General features: G+C 40.1%; 1 protein-coding gene across 1 annotated transcript in view; it reads left to right on the top strand.

Moving 5' to 3' along the window:
• LOC136858065 (microtubule-associated protein futsch) overlaps window positions 1-21146 on the top strand; it is a 335767-nt gene that overhangs the window by 79328 nt on the left and 235293 nt on the right. The window contains exon 3 of the mRNA XM_068225267.1: window positions 13587-14071. Within this exon, the coding sequence (XP_068081368.1) occupies window positions 13587-14071 (485 nt within the window). The remainder of the gene's footprint in view (window positions 1-13586; window positions 14072-21146) is intronic.

Here is a 21146-nt window from a genome sequence, read left to right as displayed (position 1 = left end):
TCTCTTCTTGCATTTCTGTTGTAGTAAAGTGGCGTTTTAACTTCGTACAAACAGGGATATTTGTGGTATTCTTCCAGTAAAACACTATCAGCTTCCTTAGTCTACTCGGATCCTGCCATTTTAAAAAGAAGTGTTTGTTTACAATCGAGATTCACAATCTTCTCACGACGTAGTGCCAGCATCATCGTGATGTCAGCTTCGCTGATTGGTTCGTTTCGTAAAATTAATTTTACGGAATAGAACATGTCCTATTTTATGAAAAGTTTTATCAAAGGTTTTATAAAACTTAAATTTGACCGTGACCAACAGACATTTTATAAAATTAAATTATTGTACAATAAATTTGACAGAAAATTTTACCGTGAGCAACAGGCATTATTCTTCCAATTAATCCGGTCTGTATACCACTCATACTCAGTGTTCCATCTGTTGCTATACATTCATGAGTACATAGTGGTGCTGTGCTCAGCAGAGTGGACATACTGGCCACAGTGCAGCATATCACTTGCCAATTCAGTGCTGAACAAGAATGATGTGCGAGCAGGTACACCATCCAGAGATCTTCTTGCCATTGAGTGCAGAGGCAAGTGTCCCATAAGGGCACCGCTGCTTAAATTCTGTCGCAAGGCACGACTGACGTGGACCAAGGACCACTGCCATTGGCCATTCGAATTATGGAGAAAGATTTGCTGGAGAGATGAGTGGAGGTACCAGTTGGTACAGGCTGATGGCCAAGGTATGAGTATGTCGTCAGTCACGTGAGGCAGGGTACAGTTGAAGCTGGTAATCTGGTGGTGGTATCCGCGTATGGCGATGGTTCACGTGGGATGAAATGGGACCTCTGGTACATCTCACAACATCCCTCACTGGCAAGCATCACAGGAACTTGCTGGCAGATCGTTTTCACTGCTTTGTTCATCTCCAGCACCCTACAGGCGACCTGCGCCTACAGACCTACAGTAAGACAATGCTCCAGCCCATCACTCCCGAATTGTGGCTGACTGGTTCAATGAGTACTCCACGGATGTGAAGATGCTTGCCTGGTCCCCAAGGAACCCCAATCTTAATCCCATTGAGAATATCTGGGATGCTGTCAAGATTCGGACTCTGCTCCGCGCAGTCTTTGTGAATTATGGGAGGCTGTGTAGCTATCTTGGAGCAGAATGGCTCCTCAATGCTTCCGGTGTCTTGCGGAATCCATGCCACTCATCATCACTGCTGTCATCAAGGCAAAAGTGGGTGCTACACACTTTTAGCCAGGCATCCCTAATTCAGTTGCTCATGATTGTCCTAAATCGAGATCATTTTAATGTTTCACTTACTCGAAGAAACAAAACCTCGCCTGTTGTAGCTCATGAATGCTGCTTAAAGATGCCAGCTCCTTAGTACTTCCACACGCTACAAATAAAAATGAAAAGTTATGCTGTATCACGGACGTCATATCTTTCATCCAAAGACAACAAAAAGCACTTGAATGATTTTGATTTTCCATAGACTAGTCAGCACAAATTAGCCCAGAGTTCTTCTCTTCTTCTTGTCATTGTGCTCTGCAATAAACTGACGAAATTTAACAGTTGTTTCTTTTTAGAACACATTTCTTCTATTACAGAAAGCATACAGTTCTTCACAAAGTCCCCATCAGAAAATAGTTTTTTCGGGCCGATGACCTTCGATGTTAGGCCCCTTTAAACAACAAGCATCATCATCATCATCATCAGTTTTTTTTTCATGGCTAATAAATGTGCAGCTCTATAACTAGCACGAACTGAAGCTATACTTTCCTCAGTATATTTCATGAACATTTGTTTTTGAGCAGTGGGACCTTTTGTAATACTTCCATAATACTCAATCATATTTATTATATACAGATTTGTGTTTAGAGTCATAATGTCACCTGATGCTATATTCTTTAAAAACTGAAATATTTTCTTTATATATCAGACACATTACTGTTCCATTGTTCTCAATACAAAAATAATCATCAGTCCATTTTTCTTTAAAAGCACATCACTCACTGTCCATTTTTCTACTTTTGGATAGGAACATTTTCACAGACAAAATATTAAAACACCTTCAAATATTAGAAATTAGAAGGCACATTGGTTCACAGTAAACTGCAGTCAACCTCCCAAAACACTTTCCAGGTGTAAACTGGCCATTTCCTGTGGGTATCCCAAATTACCTCGATCTAATTTTCAGTGAAATGCAACAAGCCTTTCGGTCTGTGCAAGCACTGCAGCTGTAATTCCAAGAAACAAATTGGGAAAGTGTAATTCTTACATGCTTTTAAAGTGAGAATATGTGCCTTAGAACTTTCCTATGGAAACACCACACCAAGAAGAAAATAATTCAGAGATTTTTCCTATTGCTTTATCTTCTCTCTCTCCATAAATTAAAACAAAGTTCTTGTTCACTAGGTTTTTCAGTCAATATGGAAATCATATGTTGAAACTTAAGCCCATTATAAAAATTTGGCCAGGTGGGCACATAAGATGCCTTCATGGGCAGAGTTCAGCCTGTGAGCTGAATTTTGACTACCCCTGCTTTACACGGTTGGAAACTGTGTAAAATGGGGAAAGTTGTATCTAGAAGAAAGCAGGTCGTTTGGCATGGATCAAAGTAGTTGTCTCTGAAATGTTAAGCTGCAGAGTGAGATACAGTAATTTACTGCCCTCTGTAAATACATATTTGTTGAACTATAGAGCAAACTTGGGAATTTCACCATTGGCTGAGATATGTGCAACTTCTCTTCATATCAAACTTCTAAGCATATTTCTTACTAAAGTTAATTCACACTCAAGTCATTAGGGCAGAAATTGGTTAGTGGAATGAGAACTATGATACTTTATTAATCACCAAATTTTTAAATGTGGCTTCAGATAAGGAAAGAGAATTGCAAGAATGGAATGACGTTAGACAGTCTTAAGATGCCAGAGAAATTTAGCCATTGAGTACTGGCTGCAGTAGCATACCAAGCCCATTTCCCTAAAATTGCAGTGTGTTGGATTAATGTTTTTAATTTCTTTGTTATTGTTCTTGACATCTGCCCACATGTCATTCTGTATTTTAGCATTTCCCAAAAAAAATCAAAATATAGTTTGTGACAATTGAGTAAACAATCTTTTTTTTTTTCTTATGAAGTTTATCTTTGTTTTAACAGTCAGCAGAATGACATTGAGCAAAATGCTTCAGAACAGTATTCTAAATAAAAACTGAATAGTTGAAAATTGGCCACCGGGCGAGTTGGCCATGCGCGTAGAGGCGCGCGGCTGTGAGCTCGCATCCGGGAGATAGTAGGTTCGAATCCCACTATCGGCAGCCCTGAAGATGGTTTTCCGTGGTTTCCCATTTTCACACCAGGCAAATGCTGGGGCTGTACCTTAATTAAGGCCACGGCCGCTTCCTTCCAACTCCTAGGCCTTTCCTATCCCATCGTCGCCATAAGACCTATCTGTGTCGGTGCGACGTAAAGCCCCTAGCAAAAAAAAAAAAAAAATGGCCAAAATACCATATTTCATTTATCTGGCTGTGTAATTTTGGAATCTGTAAAGAAATTATCCAAGTTTAAAAAAAAAAAACAGTATTAATAACAACTTACTAGCCACAAGAATTATTAATGAAATAAAGCATTATATCACATTTCAACATTCACAGCACACACAATATTTCAACATTTATATTTATGTCCTGAAATAGAGTCTGAATGCACGTGCATGTGCACACACACACACACACACATACACACGCACACAAACACATTTTCTCCATTTTATTTTTTCCCCAGTGCTTTGACATTGCATGGCACATCAAAGGTTTACGGTGATGCAATGATGGGAAAGTAGCAGCTGTGGCCTTAATTAAGGTACAGCTCTAGCATTTTATTGGTGTGGAAATAAGAAACCATGAAAAACCATTTTCAAGGCTGCCAACGGCAAGATTCAAACTGACAGTCTCCCAAATGCAAGCTCACAGCTACGTGACCCTTATTGCATGGCCAACTCTTTTGGTCAGCCCAGTTCTTTGTTTTGTAACTGAAGCAAACCCTACATAGTCTTGTTTGCCTGTTGGAAAATTTCATGACACAAAACAACGTTGCACCGGGTGAGTTGGTCGTGCGGTTAGGAGCGCGCGGTTGTGAGCTCGCATCCGGGAGATAGTGGCTTCGAACCCCACTGTCGGCAGCCCTGAAGATGGTTTTCTGTGGTTTCCCATTTTCACACCAGGCAAGTGCTGGTGCTGTACCTTAAGGCCACGGCTGCTACCTTCCCATTTCTAGGCCTTTCCTGTCCCCTCATCGCCATAAGACCTATCTGTGTCGGTGCGACATAAAGCAACTAGCAAAAAAACCGTTGCTTGCCTACCGAAGGGAAAATCTGCCATTATCATCCCATAATTCTGCTGTTATTAAAATTATTCAGCTTCTTACTAGTAGTTGATAATCATATTTCATGTTGTTCATTGCATCTCATTAACTCCTCTAATGAGGTTGACATCAGGAGGGGCATGTGGTTGTAAAAGCTTGCTATGAAGATTCATCTCACTTCAAAACCAACCCCATAGCGAAACAGCTCAAGGGTTGTAGACACACATATACTAGTAGTTGATGGAAAATTTGGTAAATAACAATTTATATAATATATAAATAATTCAGTTACCTTTTATGCATATGTGCATTAAACACTATAGGATTAGATTAATCACGTGTATTCTCTGAAGAATGCAATGCAATTGTCCCTCTGTTTACCATGCTCTCTCTTCTGTTTGTGGTATATAGGGAACACAACAGGACAACTTTTGGTATATGAAAATAAAAAGTAAATCCCATATAGACTCTGCAGGGCTATTGCCATTAATGCTTTCACGGCCCGTACTCATAGACATGATGCTGTATAGGCTTTTGGGCTTATGCTGTGTCAAGAAAACAAGGTGAAATTCTTAACGTTTTGCAGAAAACTGTGCTCTGCGTCCTCAGAAGAAATCTCGACTAACCACGAGAAAGGCTTCTTAAACAATGACCCTTTGAAAATTTGAACATTATACTTCGCCAGATGGCCCCCAGGACATGGCACAACGCTAGCGTTCGAAACTGTAGCCGACCGAACCCTCACAGTCAGACTAAGCAGTTCGCATAACGTGTTTTGCACAACATATGACATAGACAGGTGTGACATATAGTCACAAGCCTGGAATGAACATCTGACGGCGAGGAACATATGAATTTGGAAAAGCACCGAGACGAAATAATAATAGTGAGGGGGGCAGGGAAGGGAACTACCTACAAAAATTTTTAATAGCTGGCAACCAGGTATTACTTAATTGATAGCCGCTGTCCCTGTTGAAATTGTTAGGATGTCTATGTATTTCCACAGCTTCCCGTATAATCCTGGACCTGTCGTGTCTAGTGTGGGTAAGAGCTCGAGCATCTTGGAACATGATATCATGACCCGACAATAGAGCGTGCTCAGCTATTGCCGATTTGTCTGGTTGGTTGAGACGAATATTACATTCATGTTCTTTGATACGGGTACCAATGGACCGGCATGTTTGACCAATGTATACCTTACCGCACGTACAGGAAATTTCGTATACCCCAGGATGTAAAAGAGGGGACAGTTTGTCTTTGGTTTTACTCAGACTGTGAGCATTTTTAGTGGCGGTGCCAAACACGGTTTTTATATTGTGTTTGTGGAGGACCTTGGCAATTCGATCTGTGGTGTTGTGAATGTAAGGCAAGTAGGCAGTTCCCTTCATTTCTTCCTTCTGTGAGCTTTGCTTGGTCGTTTCTCTAGGATGTAGGGCTCTATGAATCTGCAAATCGCTGTAACCATTACCCTTGAACGCGACTTTGAGCGTGTCCATCTCCACCTGGATATGTGATGGCTCACAAATTCGTCTCGCCCTCTTGGCAAGTGTCGTGAGAATGCCTTGTTTTTGTGCTGGATGGTGGTGAGAATCTGCATGAAGATAGCGATTTGTGTGGGTAGGCTTACGATAGATGGTATGTCCTAAGGAGCCGTCTGGTTTCTTTCTTACCAGAACATCCAAGAAAGGAAGGCATCCGTCCGATTCCATCTCCATAGTGAATTTTATTGATGGATGTTGCTGATTTAGGTGGTTCAGAAATAGATGAAGTTTCTCAGGACCTTCTGTCCATACCACAAATACATCATCAACGTACCTCCACTATATCATATGCTTGAAGGTTGCCGAAGCAATAGCCTCTTCCTCAAAATGCTCCATAAAGAAGTTAGCCACAACGGGCGAAAGTGGACTTCCCATGGCCACTCCGTCCGTCTGTTCGTAAAAATTCCCACCCCACAAGAAATAGCTGGACGTCATACAGTGGTAAAATAGCTTAATAATGTCCTCAGGGAACAGATGTTCAATGAGAGACATGACCAAGTCAATCGGCTCTTTAGTGAACAAGGACTCCACATCGAAGCCACCAAAATTGCATTAGGTTGAAGGATTATGGTTGACAGCTTGTTGACGAAATACCGAGAGTCCCTGACATATGATTCAGTATGTTCTGTGTGTGGCTAAAGTAATTTGCTTAGGTATTTAGCCAGAGCATATGTAGGAGAACCTATCGCACTAACAATAGGTCTGAGGCCATTGCTTCGGCGCCTGTCAAGCCTATGATATGGTGGAGGTACGTTGATGATGTATTTGTGGTCTGGACAGAAGGTCCTGAGAAACTTCATCTATTTCTGAACCACCTAAATCAGCAACATCCATCAATAAAATTCACTATGGAGATGGAGTCGGACGGATGCCTTCCTTTCTTGGATGTTCTGGTAAGAAAGAAACCGGACGGCTCCTTAGGACATACCGTCTATCGTAAGCCTACCCACACAAATCGCTATCTTCATGCAGATTCTCACCACCATCCAGCTCAAAAACAAGGCATTTTCACGACACTCGCCAAGAGGGCGAGACAAATTTGTGAGCCATCACATATCCAGGTGGAGATGGACACGCTCAAAGTCGCGTTCAAGGGTAATGGTTACAGCGATTTGCAGATTCATAGAGCCCTACATCCCAGAGAAATGACCAAGCAAAGCTCACAGAAGGAAGAAATGAAGGGAACTGCCTACTTGCCTTACATTCACAACACCACAGATCGAATTGCCAAGGTCCTCCACAAACACAATATAAAAACCGTGTTTGGCACCGCCACTAAAATTGCTCACAGTCTGAGTAAAACCAAGGACAAACTGTCCCCACTTTTACATCCTGGGGTATACGAAATTCCCTGTACGTGCGGTAAGGTATACATCGGTCAAACATGCCGGTCCATTGGTACCCGTATCAAAGAACATGAACGTAATATTCGTCTCAACCAACCAGACAAATCGGCAATAGCTGAGCACTCTCTATCGTCGGGTCATGATGTTATGTTCTAAGATGCTCAAGCTCTTACCCACAGTAGACACTACAGGTCCAGGATTATACGGGAAGCTGTGGAAATACGTAGAAATCCTAACAATTTCAACAGGGACAGCGGCTATCAATTAAGTAATACCTGGTTGCCAGCCATTAAAAATTTATGTAGGTAGTTCCCTTCCCTGCTCCCTTCACAATTGTTATTTCGTCCCAGTCTTTTTCTAAATTCATACCTTCCTTCTCGTCAGATGTTCATTTCAGGCTTGTGTCTATATGTTACACCTGTCTATGTCATATGTTGCGCAAAACACGTTATGCGAACCGCTTAGTCTGACCGTGAGGGTTTGGTCAGCTTCCGCTTCGAACGCTAGTGTTGTGCCACGTCCTGGGGGCCATCTGGTGGCGAATGAACGTACCATTTCCACTTCAAGTATGACGTTAAAAATTCAAAGGGTCATTGTTTAAGAAGCCTTTCTCGTGGTTAGTCGAGATTTCTTCTGAGGACGCAGAGCACAGTTTTCAGCAAAACATTAAGAATTTAACCTTGTTTTCTTGACACGGCATCAACCTCAAAAGCCTAAACGGCATAATCTCTCTGCAGGGATAGTTTCAGCTTAAGGAATAAGTCGCTGACAGAGTCAAAAATCCAATCCCTTCCTTTAAAACTGAATTTTTCAGAAAATTTGATAATTCAAATTAAAAGAAATGTTCTATCTCAAGAATGTAAAGGAAAGAAGAAAAATTGAATATTTGTTTAATGATTGTGTCTTAGATATGAAAGTCTGCTGCGTTTTAGCATTCTGCTGCGTACAGTCTGCTCTCTGTTCCAAAACTTAAATTTTGCTTTATACAGCAGATTTCTGCTACAGTTGGCAACTCTCTGAATATATTATTTTAAAGCAGACTACCAATAGCCACTTATCAGTAACCAAATTAGGAAGCTGAGGGTTCCTGCTGTTGAAAGAACATACCTTTAGTGCCAATTAGCAAAATACAGAAACTATGTCAAGTTAAACGAGACATCAATCGTATCGACACTAGTTCTTCTTGCAACATTTCCCCTAGCATTGATATAATCGGCGTTGGCACTCAAAGGGTTAACTTATTCACAGCTGTGTGCAATTCATAGCCTTACCAGTCTGTTATGTAGTCTTTGATTTGTTCTTTAAGAGCCCTATTTCGGTTCTTGGACAATGCTTTTCACTGCTTTATATATGACGTATATCTGTTGTTTTTTTTCTGTTTCATAATGTTTTCATCAGTGTAATGACATTTGTTGAACTTCAGGTTTCCATTCTTGCCTTTTATTTTGCAATTGTACAGGGTGAGTCAGTCTCTCGTGTGACAAAATGCAGGGTTGATGATAAGAAGAGTATACCAAAAAGTATGGTCCAATATATAACTACAGTTTGTTAACCTTCTTAGTGCCAGAGTCACTGTGAGCAATCCTAAAAATATTCCTGAAACTTGCTAGCGTCGTTCTGAGCATCTCTCTGGTTTTTTAATTGTAGTGGGTCCTATGGACTGATTAAGCCAGTCACGGTGTCATACCATTGACAAATGTTCAAAACGATATATGCTGGCAGCTTTGGTTTAAAAAAAAAAAAAAATCACGAGTGTACATTGCTTTTAATTCTATGATTAGTGTTCGCGCATCACAGAGGCATTCATGCCATCCAGGGGTAGCAAATGGGGATTCCTTACTTTATTTATTCAGTCTTACAGACAAGGTTACCATTCCTCCTGCATTTACCAGGACTTTTTGAATCTACTTGTGTGAACTATGGAACAGCAGCATACCTTTGACTTTGATTATTTTCACCATGACCAGTTATTTATGTATTTCTGTTTGCTTGTTGTTTTGTTTTCCTCAATGTGCTTCAAGTATTTTTTTTTAATTTGGTACCCCTATTAATATTCTAGAAAGTTAAATGTATCATATGTTTCTTATATAACATTATTGCAACTTGCATTGCTCAATTTTATAATTTTGGTTGTGTAGTCTCAAAATTAGTCAAATTTGAAAATTTTTGTTTTCATAATGAAATTGCAGAAGTAATTTCTTAAGATCAGAGATAAATTACATTTTGTTATGAAAACGTACAGAAGGCATGATATAGGTTTTTGGGCTTCTGCCATGTCAAGAAAATAAGGTGAAATTCTTTACGTTTCGCGGAGAACTTTGCTCTGCCTCATCAGAAGGAAATCTCGACTGTTCACAAGAAAGGTTTCTTCCTTGCGAAACATAAAGAATTTTACCTTATTTTCTTGACATGGCATAAGCCCAAAAGCCTATATCATGTCTATAAGTACAGGCCGTGAAAGCATCAATGACAACATACAGAAGGTTAGATGATAATGTTCTTCACTTTGTGACAAAGCTTCATTTTGATAATTCTGAAAACTGAGGAAGTACAAGTTTTCTCCTGTAAACCTGTGTTGTTCACAAAATGGCCCGGCACTTTCAGAGCATTATCACCTAGCACTAAGAGGGTTAATTATGGTTTGTCAAGGTTGCTGGAGAGTGTGTAATGAGTTATGCTGCCATTGGCGTGTTGACAGAAGTCACTTCAAGCAGCTACTATGACGTTATTTCTCGCCCGACCCTGTTGCACGAGCTGTCTGTCTGCAGATTACAGTATGCATAGGTCTCATACACCCCTTATGCTTAAATTGCATAAATGTTATGGGGTGTTACCAGGGACTGACAGATGTTCTAGCACCATCAGATCCAGGAAGTCTTAGGAAAATACAGTTACTGTATAATACAAAAACAGTAGTGAATTGTACTATACATCTTCACTTTGTTATCTTTCTTATCACTTTCCAAATCATTTCCTTGCTCTTTGGCATGAAGTGGAGACCCACCTTGTATGTGTTAAAAAGTCATATTCGAGTTGTATAAACAGATTCATTTAATGTTTAAATAATGAATTCGTTTAAGATAATTGAAACTCAAATAATAATTTTGAGTGTTATTTTAGGTTGCTTCCACTACATATGTTAATGAATGAATCTCATATTTTATATTAGTGTTATTGTAAGTCATCAGTCCCTTGAGTTCAGGTAATATTGTTGCCTATGTCCTCTCTCGCTTTCTTAGTGATATAGACATTTTACTTTATCCCATCTCCCTCTTTATACCACCCTCACTTTGCCTTCCTCATAACTGCTAATTTGGAGGAACTTCTGTCTGTGCCTTTTGTTAATCATCAAGGAAGTTCAATCATGGTATAATGTTATATTTTGAACAGTAGGAGAAAAAAAATATGTGAATGATATTGCCATATAGCAACAAATGTTAATAATTAACATCACTTGGATTTATGTATATTAACTTGCATTCTATTTCTCAAGTTTTCACACACGATTCTAGTAATGTTACCATGTACATGAGAGTGAATAGCGAATGTTTAACCTCAGTTTTCAACGCATAGACTTGAAGTTTTAATGAAACATCAGTGATTAGAGAGCTTATGTATATATATGTTCCAGCTTATTATTGTCGGAAGTGACAGTCCTGAGCTGTTCCTAAGGTAACAGTTAAGAATTATCCACAGGAAGAATATCTCCGGCATAAGATGGTGAATGTTCTTTGGGAAGTTGTGTAACATCCCGTAACAGCAGCTAGTAAGCCATCCACCGTGAGGTTGGTACATACCTTTTTACCATTAGTTTTGGGGTTTTATTTAACCCGTAGTTTTGTTTTCTGTTGATATTAATGAGATGGTTTCATTTTCAGTTCTTCCCCACCTATCTGGTGAGGTGTCAACATAGAAGCAGAGAAACCTTTATACTGTCTATATATTGATCCAGCTTGTGATTAAGTGTTCTATGTTAACTTAGGGGCAGCTCACAATAGTTATTTTTGATTTAAACATACCAAAGCTTGAGCTTTGAATCAACAGTTGAAATATCTTCAGCATCTACACATTATACTTTATAGAGGATATTGCCTTCTTCGGGCAAGCGGTTGTGACTCTCGTCGCTCTTCAGTGGTATTGTCTGTTTACCAGCCATAACATGAATCCTGCTTCTCTGTCTCTCAGAGTTCCCTAAGCGCACGATCCTAATTCAAGGATGTTCTGTCTGGTTTGTGCTTTAATTCCGTGCATGATATTATGTTTGTTATTGCTTGCTCACAAGATTGTTAGAAAGTACAATTGATGAGAACAGTATTTCCTGTTTTCAACAAATTACAGTCTGGTTCTTTATGAGATTGGAGTTAAATTTATATGTACTAAACCCAGTTGACATGTCATTATTCTGATGGTGAAGATTTGTTAAGATGTTACTTCATCATTGTTATTTATAAGCAACGATTACTGTTCAAATGTCTGGAACCATAAATTTGACAGCTGAAGAATTATTTTGTATATTAACATCAGTAAGTATGAGTTATTACCAGAGTTACTTTACTAGTATGCATTACCAGTTCATCCACAGTGGTCTTAATGTTATGTGATTGAATGTGTATGTTGTTATGGAATTTTATTTTTATTTTTTATTACATGCTGTAAGTAGGAAGAATATAAATAATCCCCTTTACAGACAACCACTTGATCTTCCCAGTCCCACTCCTTTCTAGTCAACTAAGTTGCAGGGCAGTTATTCACATAGTCTGTTTGTTGAATATTTTTTGTTTAGTTGTAATGTTGTGGAGGGTGGAAGAAAGTAATAAATCTCCATTCCAGGCCACCTCTGATCTTCAGAGACCCTCTTGTTTTTGTCAGTTAAGTTGTATAGGTCACTTATTCTCATGACACTCTTACTAGTTCCTTCCAGGAAGGGAAAAAAAAAAAGAAATCATCCTACAGGAATATGCAGAACATTGGACTGGGTTCTTAGTCCATTATCTGGTGTGTGAGGTGATTTCTAAAGATCATTTAGTGAAAGAAACTCTGCTTTATTCAAGATGTTACTTTCTTACTTTGTTTATCAAGTCATCATTCTCAGTTTTGAAGAATATCTTACAAGCTTCTTGTATAAACTTTCATGTGAGTTGTTTGGCTTTTTGAAATTTATGCTCATTGGATTCTCTCTTTTTGGAGGAGAATTGGGAAAGCAAGATAGTAGATGAGGAAGTTATTTGTCATCTTGGTATTATTGCCTGAATGGATGAGCATGGTGGCTAAACCTTAAAATGACATACTTCTGTTTTGGATTTCTGAATTTGATCTACTGTATGTTTTTCATTGTTCTACCACTAATACAGAATTTAGGGTTTTCTTCAATCTAAGGTACAAAATGTTTCATACTCAAATACTAAGTGGGATTTCATTGTGTCATGGTGGTACAGTGCTTTCACCTAAATTTTTGAAGTTATAGATAGATCTTTCCTGTGGCTTTTCAGTTTAGTTTAATTGTTGTTTTGGTTGGTGAAATGTCATAGTGCAACTTACCATTTTCTGACAGGCTTGAAGACAATCTAATCCTGTATACTGAATTGTTCTTTGACGATGGAAAGTAGTGTGATATCTATGCAGGACTTTCCAGTCCTAATGATGAAGGAATGTGCATCCACTTGGTTTCGCAAGTGTTACTGTGTTTTCTGTCAAGCACTAACTTGAATCATGTGGCTGTACTCATTTGCAATACCAGTTATTCTTTCAGTAGGGTAAATATTTTTCAAATCATCTGGTAGTTCTGCTATATAGTGAATATTTTAAGCTGTAAGGACTAGTGGCTTGAGTAACTTCAGATTCTAAAAACTGTGCTTCTCCTTCAAATATTATTAGATTGGTCAGTATGGAATCATTCCCTTACCTTGTATTTTAATTAGTGTATTGTAGGTTTTCCCCCAAGTGATCTCATAATTTCAAAATCAGTTTCTTGACTATGGAGATGATTGCTGCTACTTTGATGAGTGTGATTTATCAGAGAATTGACTCACGTAGAGTCAATTCTGTGTTCTGATAATACAGTTAATGGAAGCTTATTGCAGAAGAAAATTCTCCAACTTGTTGGTTGGATTGTTTGTAGTAAAATACATATCAGACCATCACAGTCATATCATAAGTAAATCTCCGAGTTACTTTTTCGAGCTATTAAAATTGAAAATTCTCTTAACTTTGATATGTCTGTATACCTTTCACTTTTGTGTTAGAATTTTATTTGGAGCAGAGAAAATTTTCCTAAATTGTTTGATTTGGTATTGTCCTCAGAGGATAATGTAGTTTCAAGATGGTGTTCTTGTTCAGGTATTCCCCTAGTGGGGCAACAGGAGAGGACGATGGGGTGAAGCAAGAACAGATGGCTGCTCCTACCACACCTGGAAACAAGACTCAGAAAGTCACCGTGTTAGGCAAAGCTCAGGCCAAGAAGAGGCTTCTTGCTTTTTCAATGACCAAGCAAGGTGGTGGATCTGGTCTCTCGTTTGGTTTCTCTAAGAAAGTTGCTCCGAAAGTCAATACAGGCAGTGCAAAAGCATTTACTGGGTCCGGTATGGAAGAAGAGTCCACTGATGTCAAAGAAATTAAGACTGATAAATTGACTATGGCTGCAAAAAAGAAAGGTGGTAACAAGAAAGGTCCAAGTCGTGAAGACAAAGCTCGAGCTGTAATATCTGCCATCGAGGAGATCAAGCGTGAAGAGATGCTGATGAGAGGAGTGCTAGGCTACAACCAGTCCTTGAACACCTTGAATGAGATGACAGCTCCTATTCCTCTGCTCTCCCAACCACTTCTGATTGCAGGTAAAATCTTTTACTTTCAAAAGTGTATTTACAGTACAATCTCAGTAATCTGGTCCTCTCGGAGCTAGAGGAGTGCCAGATTACCGGAAAATCTGGATTATTGGGATTTATAGACTAATACTTCCCTGGTTTTATTGGGAAAAAAAATACTATATTCAGAGAACTATGTTATATACATACTAGTAATTCTTAGGATAGTAACTAGAAAAGTACACACTTCCATTATTATTATTAGCGTATGGTAACGTACACAAAACAATACAAAGATTAAATATAAATGAACAGTAAGCACAAACCATTATATACATAATTATAAGATATACACATAACATTGAAAACAATCATGCAAGCAAAGACACTTCCATTAAGAATATTTACAAGCTACTGGAACTTGGGCTGAGTAGCTCAAACGGTAAAGCGCTGGTCTTCTGAGCTCATGTTGGTGGATTAGATTCCAGCTCAATCCGGTGGTATTTGAAGATGCACAAATATGCCACTTCATGTCAGTAGATTTACTGGCACATAAAAGAGCTCCTGTGGGACAACATTGTGGCATTTCAGCTACTCTGAAAACCATAAAAGTAATTTGTGGAACATTAATAATAATTATCATTATAAACCGCTAGGAGCACAAAAGTGAAAAATATGATGTCCCTAAAAATTGAATAGAGGTGAGAAAGAAAATAGCAAACAGATATAGTCTTGGATGTTAACAGTCTACAATATTAAAAAGAATCATTTCTCCGAATTTGATATTGCTCAAACCAAGTTGATACTTACCGCATGTGTGCACGCACATGCTTGCACACAAAAATATTCATCTACACAAAAACACAAAACTGTAGCATACAGTACATGTTGTGACGATGACCCAGGTGGTAGCAACAGTGGATGGTTTTAAACGTAGTACCACAATAAGTGGCAATTCAAATCCCTATGTTTCAATGTAGCATACTGGACATGCTGAACTTCTGAATGGCCAGATTATGGAGATTGTACAGTATTTGTATTAGGTTTGTGATTTGGGTTGTGTTTTGAAGAGTCACTGCTTTGCACTGCTACTTTTATTATGAAACTTTTTGGTTCCTGATAGGTTGTGTTGCAAGGAAAGGAACAACGGTTAATGTTCATGGATCCTTTTTTTAAATGTATTCTTTACAAAATTACATTTACCAATAATAATTATTAAATAATCATAAGAGTTACAAATTTTTCCCTACAATGACACTTTTAAAAATGGTAAGTAAATTATGTTTTTTTTTTTTTTTTAGGTTGATTTCTAAACATTGTTCCTTATGTGATCAGTCGTGTATTTTCTCATCAGGTGTCATCACTATGAATTGTGAAGTAAGCTGTTAGACTTATTTCTTGTCAACCATGAGAATATTATTTTGTGGTCATCACAGTGCTAGAATACCCTTTAATAGCATGTAGGTCCACAAGTTGTTTCTTACTTACATCTAAGCAGATATGTCTGTCTTGATGACAATAATCCTTTCACGATGCCGGTCATAGTAGTCTACCCGCTGCCCTGTTTTCTTATTCATTATTAAACCAACCAACTCCTGCATTTCCCATGTTTGATTTTGTGTTGATAATTCTGTAGTCACCTGACCAAAAATCCTGCTCTTTCTGCCAATGTATGTCACTTATACCAACTACACTGACTTAGCAAATGTCATGGGATAGTCACCTAATAGCGTGTGGGGCCTCCTCTGGCCCTGTGAACTGCAGTGAGACGCCGTGGAAGTGAGTCGACAAGTCCCTGGTCGTCCTCTGGACGCACCAAATCGTTTGCAGAGCGGCCACCAATGCTGGTCTGTTCGTGGGTGCAGGATCCATGGCATGGAGCCTGCTTTCCAGGACATCCCAGATATGCTCGATAGGGTTCATATCGGGGCTCCTGGGTGGCCATGGCAGTCGTTGGACCTCCGCTGCATGTTCCTGGAACCATTCCCGGGCAACGTGGGAGCGATGTGGCAGCGCGTTATCATCTTGAAACACCGCAGAACCGTCTGGGCGCTGGAAGGACAAAAATGGGTGGAGATGATTTCTGAGCAGCTCAACATACCGCGTACCATTTCAAAGTCTCTTCCGGAACAACTTGGGGGCCCATTCCATACCAGAAAAATGCACCCCAAACCATAACAGAGACACCAGTGCCCTGGACCACACCTTCAAGGTAGGCGGGATCCATTGCTTCATGTAGTCTGCGCCAGCTCCCGTACCCCATAGAACCCATGTTCCTACGGATTGTTCACTGGGAGACGTGTCTAGCACGGCCTGTGTTGAATTGAGCCGTGATTTGTTGCACGGTTGCCCGTCTGTTACTATTGACAATCCGTCTCAGATCTCGCCGGTCATGGTCATCGAGGGTGACTGGACGGCCGGTCGTTCGTCTGTTGTGGACGGTGACACCCGCATTCAACCATTCACTATACACCCTGGACACGGGGTGAAGCTGAATTCCCGCACCACTTCCGAAATCGCACTTCCCATCCGTCGGGCTCCGACCACCATACCCCGTTCGAATGATGTCAGCTCACGACGACGTTCCACGTTACACCTGTCACATGCACAGCCACTGCTCACAAGGTCTCCTATACAACTACCACTGGCACAGGGGGCGTGTGGTGCACAGACAACACACCTGCGCATCAGTGCTCCGCTATCCCATGACATTTGCTCCATCAGTGTACATGAACTTTAGCCTATCCATCTTCCTTTTCAGATTCTCTAACCTACCACAATGATTCAAACTTCTAACATTCCACGCTCCGACTTGAAGAATGTCGCTATCTGTCTTCCTGATGATGGCCCCCTCTCATGTAGTCTTCACTCAGAGATATGAATGGGGGACTATTTTACCTTTGGAATATTTTACCTGGGTGGAAGACATCATCAGTACATCATTCATACAGAGAGAGCTGCATGTCCTCGGGAGTAAGTTAAGGCTGTAGTTTCCCATTGCTTTCAGCTGTGTAGCATTATCAACACAGCTAAGCCATGTTGAGTATTATTACAAGGCCATATCAGTTATCATCCCGACTGTCGCCGTTGTAACTCCCAAAATGCTGCCACCCCCCTTTCGATGAACCATTCGTTAATCTAGTCTCTTGACAGATACCCATCTCATAAAGTATTTGTTCCACTTGCGTTTACCTATGAATGCCCAGATGATTCCCTCATTTCCTACCTTACTCCTACTTACTTTTCTTGGAGCTACTCTGTTAAGTCGATTGGATTTTGAATACCAGGAATGTGCCCCTAGTATTCAGGATTTGGCTGTCTGTTTCCTGCTGAATATTGCCCAGCCTTTCTCTTCACACAGGCTTTTGCTTTTGACATGTTTCTCTTAAACTAATTTACATCATTGAGTGGAAATGCTACCTTAACCACAGTTTTTTTTTTTCAAGTAGCTTTATGTCGCACTGACACAGATAGGTCTTATGGGGACGATGGGACAGGAAAGGGCGAGGTGTGGGAAGGAAGCGTCCGTGGCCTTAATTAAGGTACAGCCCCAGCATTTGCCTGGTATGAAAATGGGAATCCACGGCCATCTTCAGGGTTGCCGACGGTAGGATTCAAACCCACTATCTCCCGAATGTTGGACACTGGCCGCACTTAAGCGACTCAGCTATCGAACTCGGTAACCATAGATGTAAGGTGATTTCTAAAATTGATACAGTTACAGTATGCAGAGGAGCTACGTACCTTGACTGAGAATATTTTTTAATTGTTTGCTATATGTTTTACATCACACTGACACAGACAGGCTTTATGGCGATGGGGGGTTAAGACTGAAAACCATGTGTAGGTCCCGCAACAAGAGCTTGCCAAAGAAAGCTGCGCAGAACATCGGCAGTGTTCGGGTGGGCTCGGTAGTAGCACTGCACGCCCCCCTCACTTCGCTAAATCGCCTTACTCCCAGCAGTTGTTAATGAACCGTCTTCGCTGGCGGTCTGGCCAGCTGAACTGAGTGAAATCTCAGCGCGTGTGTGTAATGCCTTTAAGAGATTTATGTGATCGTAAAATAGCAGTTAACTTACCCAATGGGTTGTTCTAGTCCGCATCTTCTGAAAGAGGTTGAAAGCTGCTCATATCGCCTTCACTGTCATCCGCGCTATCACTAACGCTCTCTCCGTCACTGTCACTATCGTCCTCCAGATTAATGATTATGCTGTCTGATACTTCATCCATTATGTGATCGCTCGCAATGTACTTATTCTCAGTGTCGATTACGTGCCTACATCGACTCGACCATTCTTCTGCCCCAATTGACGCAATTCCTTCCATCAGCAATGTTCTTGCATCATAGAGTCTGAAAGTAACATTCTTTTGTACTACATAATCTTTAACTTGAGCCCAAATCATTTCGATTGGGTTAAAGTCTGGATGGTATGGTGGTAGACGCAAAATCGTATGCCCATATGTAGCAAGTAGTCTGTCGATTTGATATGACTTATATCGTGATTTATGGGATTTAATCAAAGCGTACAGTTGGGGTTTTATCATCTCTGTAGAAAACGGAATACCCTTATCAGTCAACCAATCCTGCATAACTGTTTTTCTGGATGATGATGTGGGTGCACGCTTACATTGGACATTATGGTACGAGGCATTATCAATCACGACTACAGAGTTGGGTGGCAAATTAGGAATTAATTTCTCTGTCAGATATTTCTCGTAGTTTCTATAGTTCATCTCATCGTGATAATCCCCTGTTGTTTGGTTGGATTTGAAAACCAACAAAGCATTTGGAATGAAACCTGCATCTGAACCGGCATGTACCACTATTAATCGTTGCCCTTTCGAGATAGGTGACTTCAGTCCATGAAGAGTACCGTCACTCCAAGCACTTGACTTGGTGTGCGAACTATGCAAATATGTCTCATCAGTGTAAACAATAGGCCTACCCTCTTGTCGGTACCGCTTTATGCTTTGTATGTACTGCATACGTAGGAGCCTTATGTCAGGCTTCTCCATAAGTATTCTACGCATGTCTTCTGTCTTTCTCCATCGAAAACCTAGGCCTCGAACTATCTTGCTTAGTGTTCTTACGCAACCTTTAAACTGTACATCCTTTACCAGTTTCTTACGGATCTTTTCAAGCGTTGGTCTCTCGCCTTCGGTATTGTGAAAATTGTGAATCGTGCGCCTGACCGCGCATTTCTCAAAATCGTCTAATTCACACTTCTTGACAGACTTCGGTCTTCTCTTTCCAGGCGTTGAAAATGAATCCACTTCACCCCTTTCGATCTTCTTTGCGTCTCGTATTACATTCCGCACGGACCTTTCCGACACACCCGTAGCTTCGGCCGCTTTCTTTTGAATAGCACATAAGTTTCCAGCGGGGTGGGTTTCGTTTTTCATGAATTTATACACATTATAAATAACTTCTCTAGTTTGACTGTGTAAAGTTTTAGCACTCCCTAATTTAGAACGAAACGGGGGCATCGCTACGTACACTGAATATCATACTACAACAAATTCACTTTCAGCTACGAAATATAAATAAAATATTAATAATACAAGCACATGCTTCTTGCTTCTTTTCAATACACGCTTGATAAAGAGCTGTACACTGTGCCTCTCAGTGAGCGGTTGAGTAACAATGAGCCCGGTAATCAGCATTCGGGCGACACACAGGAGCCCCGCAACGAGCTTAAACTTCGCCAACAGATATTGGTCTCTGCGCACGTTTGAGTTTCGACAAGCTCTTGTTGCGCTTAGTATAACCAACTCACTCAGTTACAATAATTGTACCACTACTGTATTATCTGCCATGGTTCTACAAGTAAAAGTATCCTTGGGGCAAAACATGATGGCCTCAGTTCCTGGAAGCCAGCAGTCAATCACATCATGCACCCAGCTGAGTTTACGAGTTCTAAGTGATCATTGTTTGGTGTGGAGAGGTTGCCAAACTACTTTCTTCCTCACTCTCTTAAATCTCACCCTTTCTTCGTGTCGAGTGCAGTGGACTAATTGGCAACTCGGGCAACAGTAGGCGTAAATCCTATAAGCCGCTGATAGACACCAGGCTGCCGCTGGAGAGTAGTGGTTTGAGGCTAGGTCGTCATGTTTTGTCCCCAAGCTCATATCATGTCTACAAATACGGGCTGAGAAAGCATCAATGTTAACATTGATACTTATATTGAAAGTTCTTTTTATCATTGTAAGTGTTTGTGAAAAATATGTTTCAAGATGATGGTTCCAGAGTATGATAAACATACTCAAGCGTCACGCTTATGTACCATGTTCCACTGCATTTAATTCAAGGAAAATGGGAATATCCCAGAAAAAACTGGTTTAAGTAACTAGCGGACACTCTGAGGGGTAAAATGATCAGGAAAATACACTATGATTGGAAAAGTAAAAGAAATATTAGAAGTAGCCAAAAGAAGGTTAAAATATTCAAATATCCAATTTCTAAATAGGAAATAATATTAAAAATTTCAAACCAAATACAAAATGGAGAATGTAGAGCAGCAAGTACCATATTTTCTCGCATAATTAACACTTTTTTGACGATAAATACAGGCAATAAATTCAGGTGTGCAAATTATTCAGGGAGTTCATATATACAAAAAATGTATTTACAGTTTATCTACATTTAAAAGATGTATCAATGGGCGAGATGGCCGTGCAGTTAAGGGCGTGCAGCTGTCAGCTTGCATCCGGGAGATAGTGAGTTCGAACCCTACTGTCGGCAGCCCTGGAGATGGTTTTCTGTGGTTTCCCATTTTCAATGCTGGGACTGTACCGTAAATAAGGCCACGGCTGCTTCCTTCCCAATCCCATCGTCGTCCTAAGACCTATCTGTCGGTGTGACGTAAAGCAAATTTAAAAAAAGATAAAGATGCATCAAATATAGTACACACAAAATTGGTTCAACTCATTCGCAGGTATTGTCATTTGGTTCAAAATTATGGTGTAAGTTTTCTTTTGAACGGTCAAGTAGAGTACATCAGGCAAGTTGGACACACAAGTTTGAAGTATAGACACTGGAAAGTATTCGTCCCATTACGAGCTGATATTACGACCTGAAGTGAAATACATCAAAGTC

This window comes from Anabrus simplex, chromosome 1, assembly GCF_040414725.1.
Source record: "Anabrus simplex isolate iqAnaSimp1 chromosome 1, ASM4041472v1, whole genome shotgun sequence".
Taxonomy (NCBI): Eukaryota; Metazoa; Arthropoda; class Insecta; order Orthoptera; family Tettigoniidae; genus Anabrus; species Anabrus simplex.
Note: the sequence above shows the minus strand (reverse complement) of the source record. Positions and strands in the feature narration are given on the sequence as shown.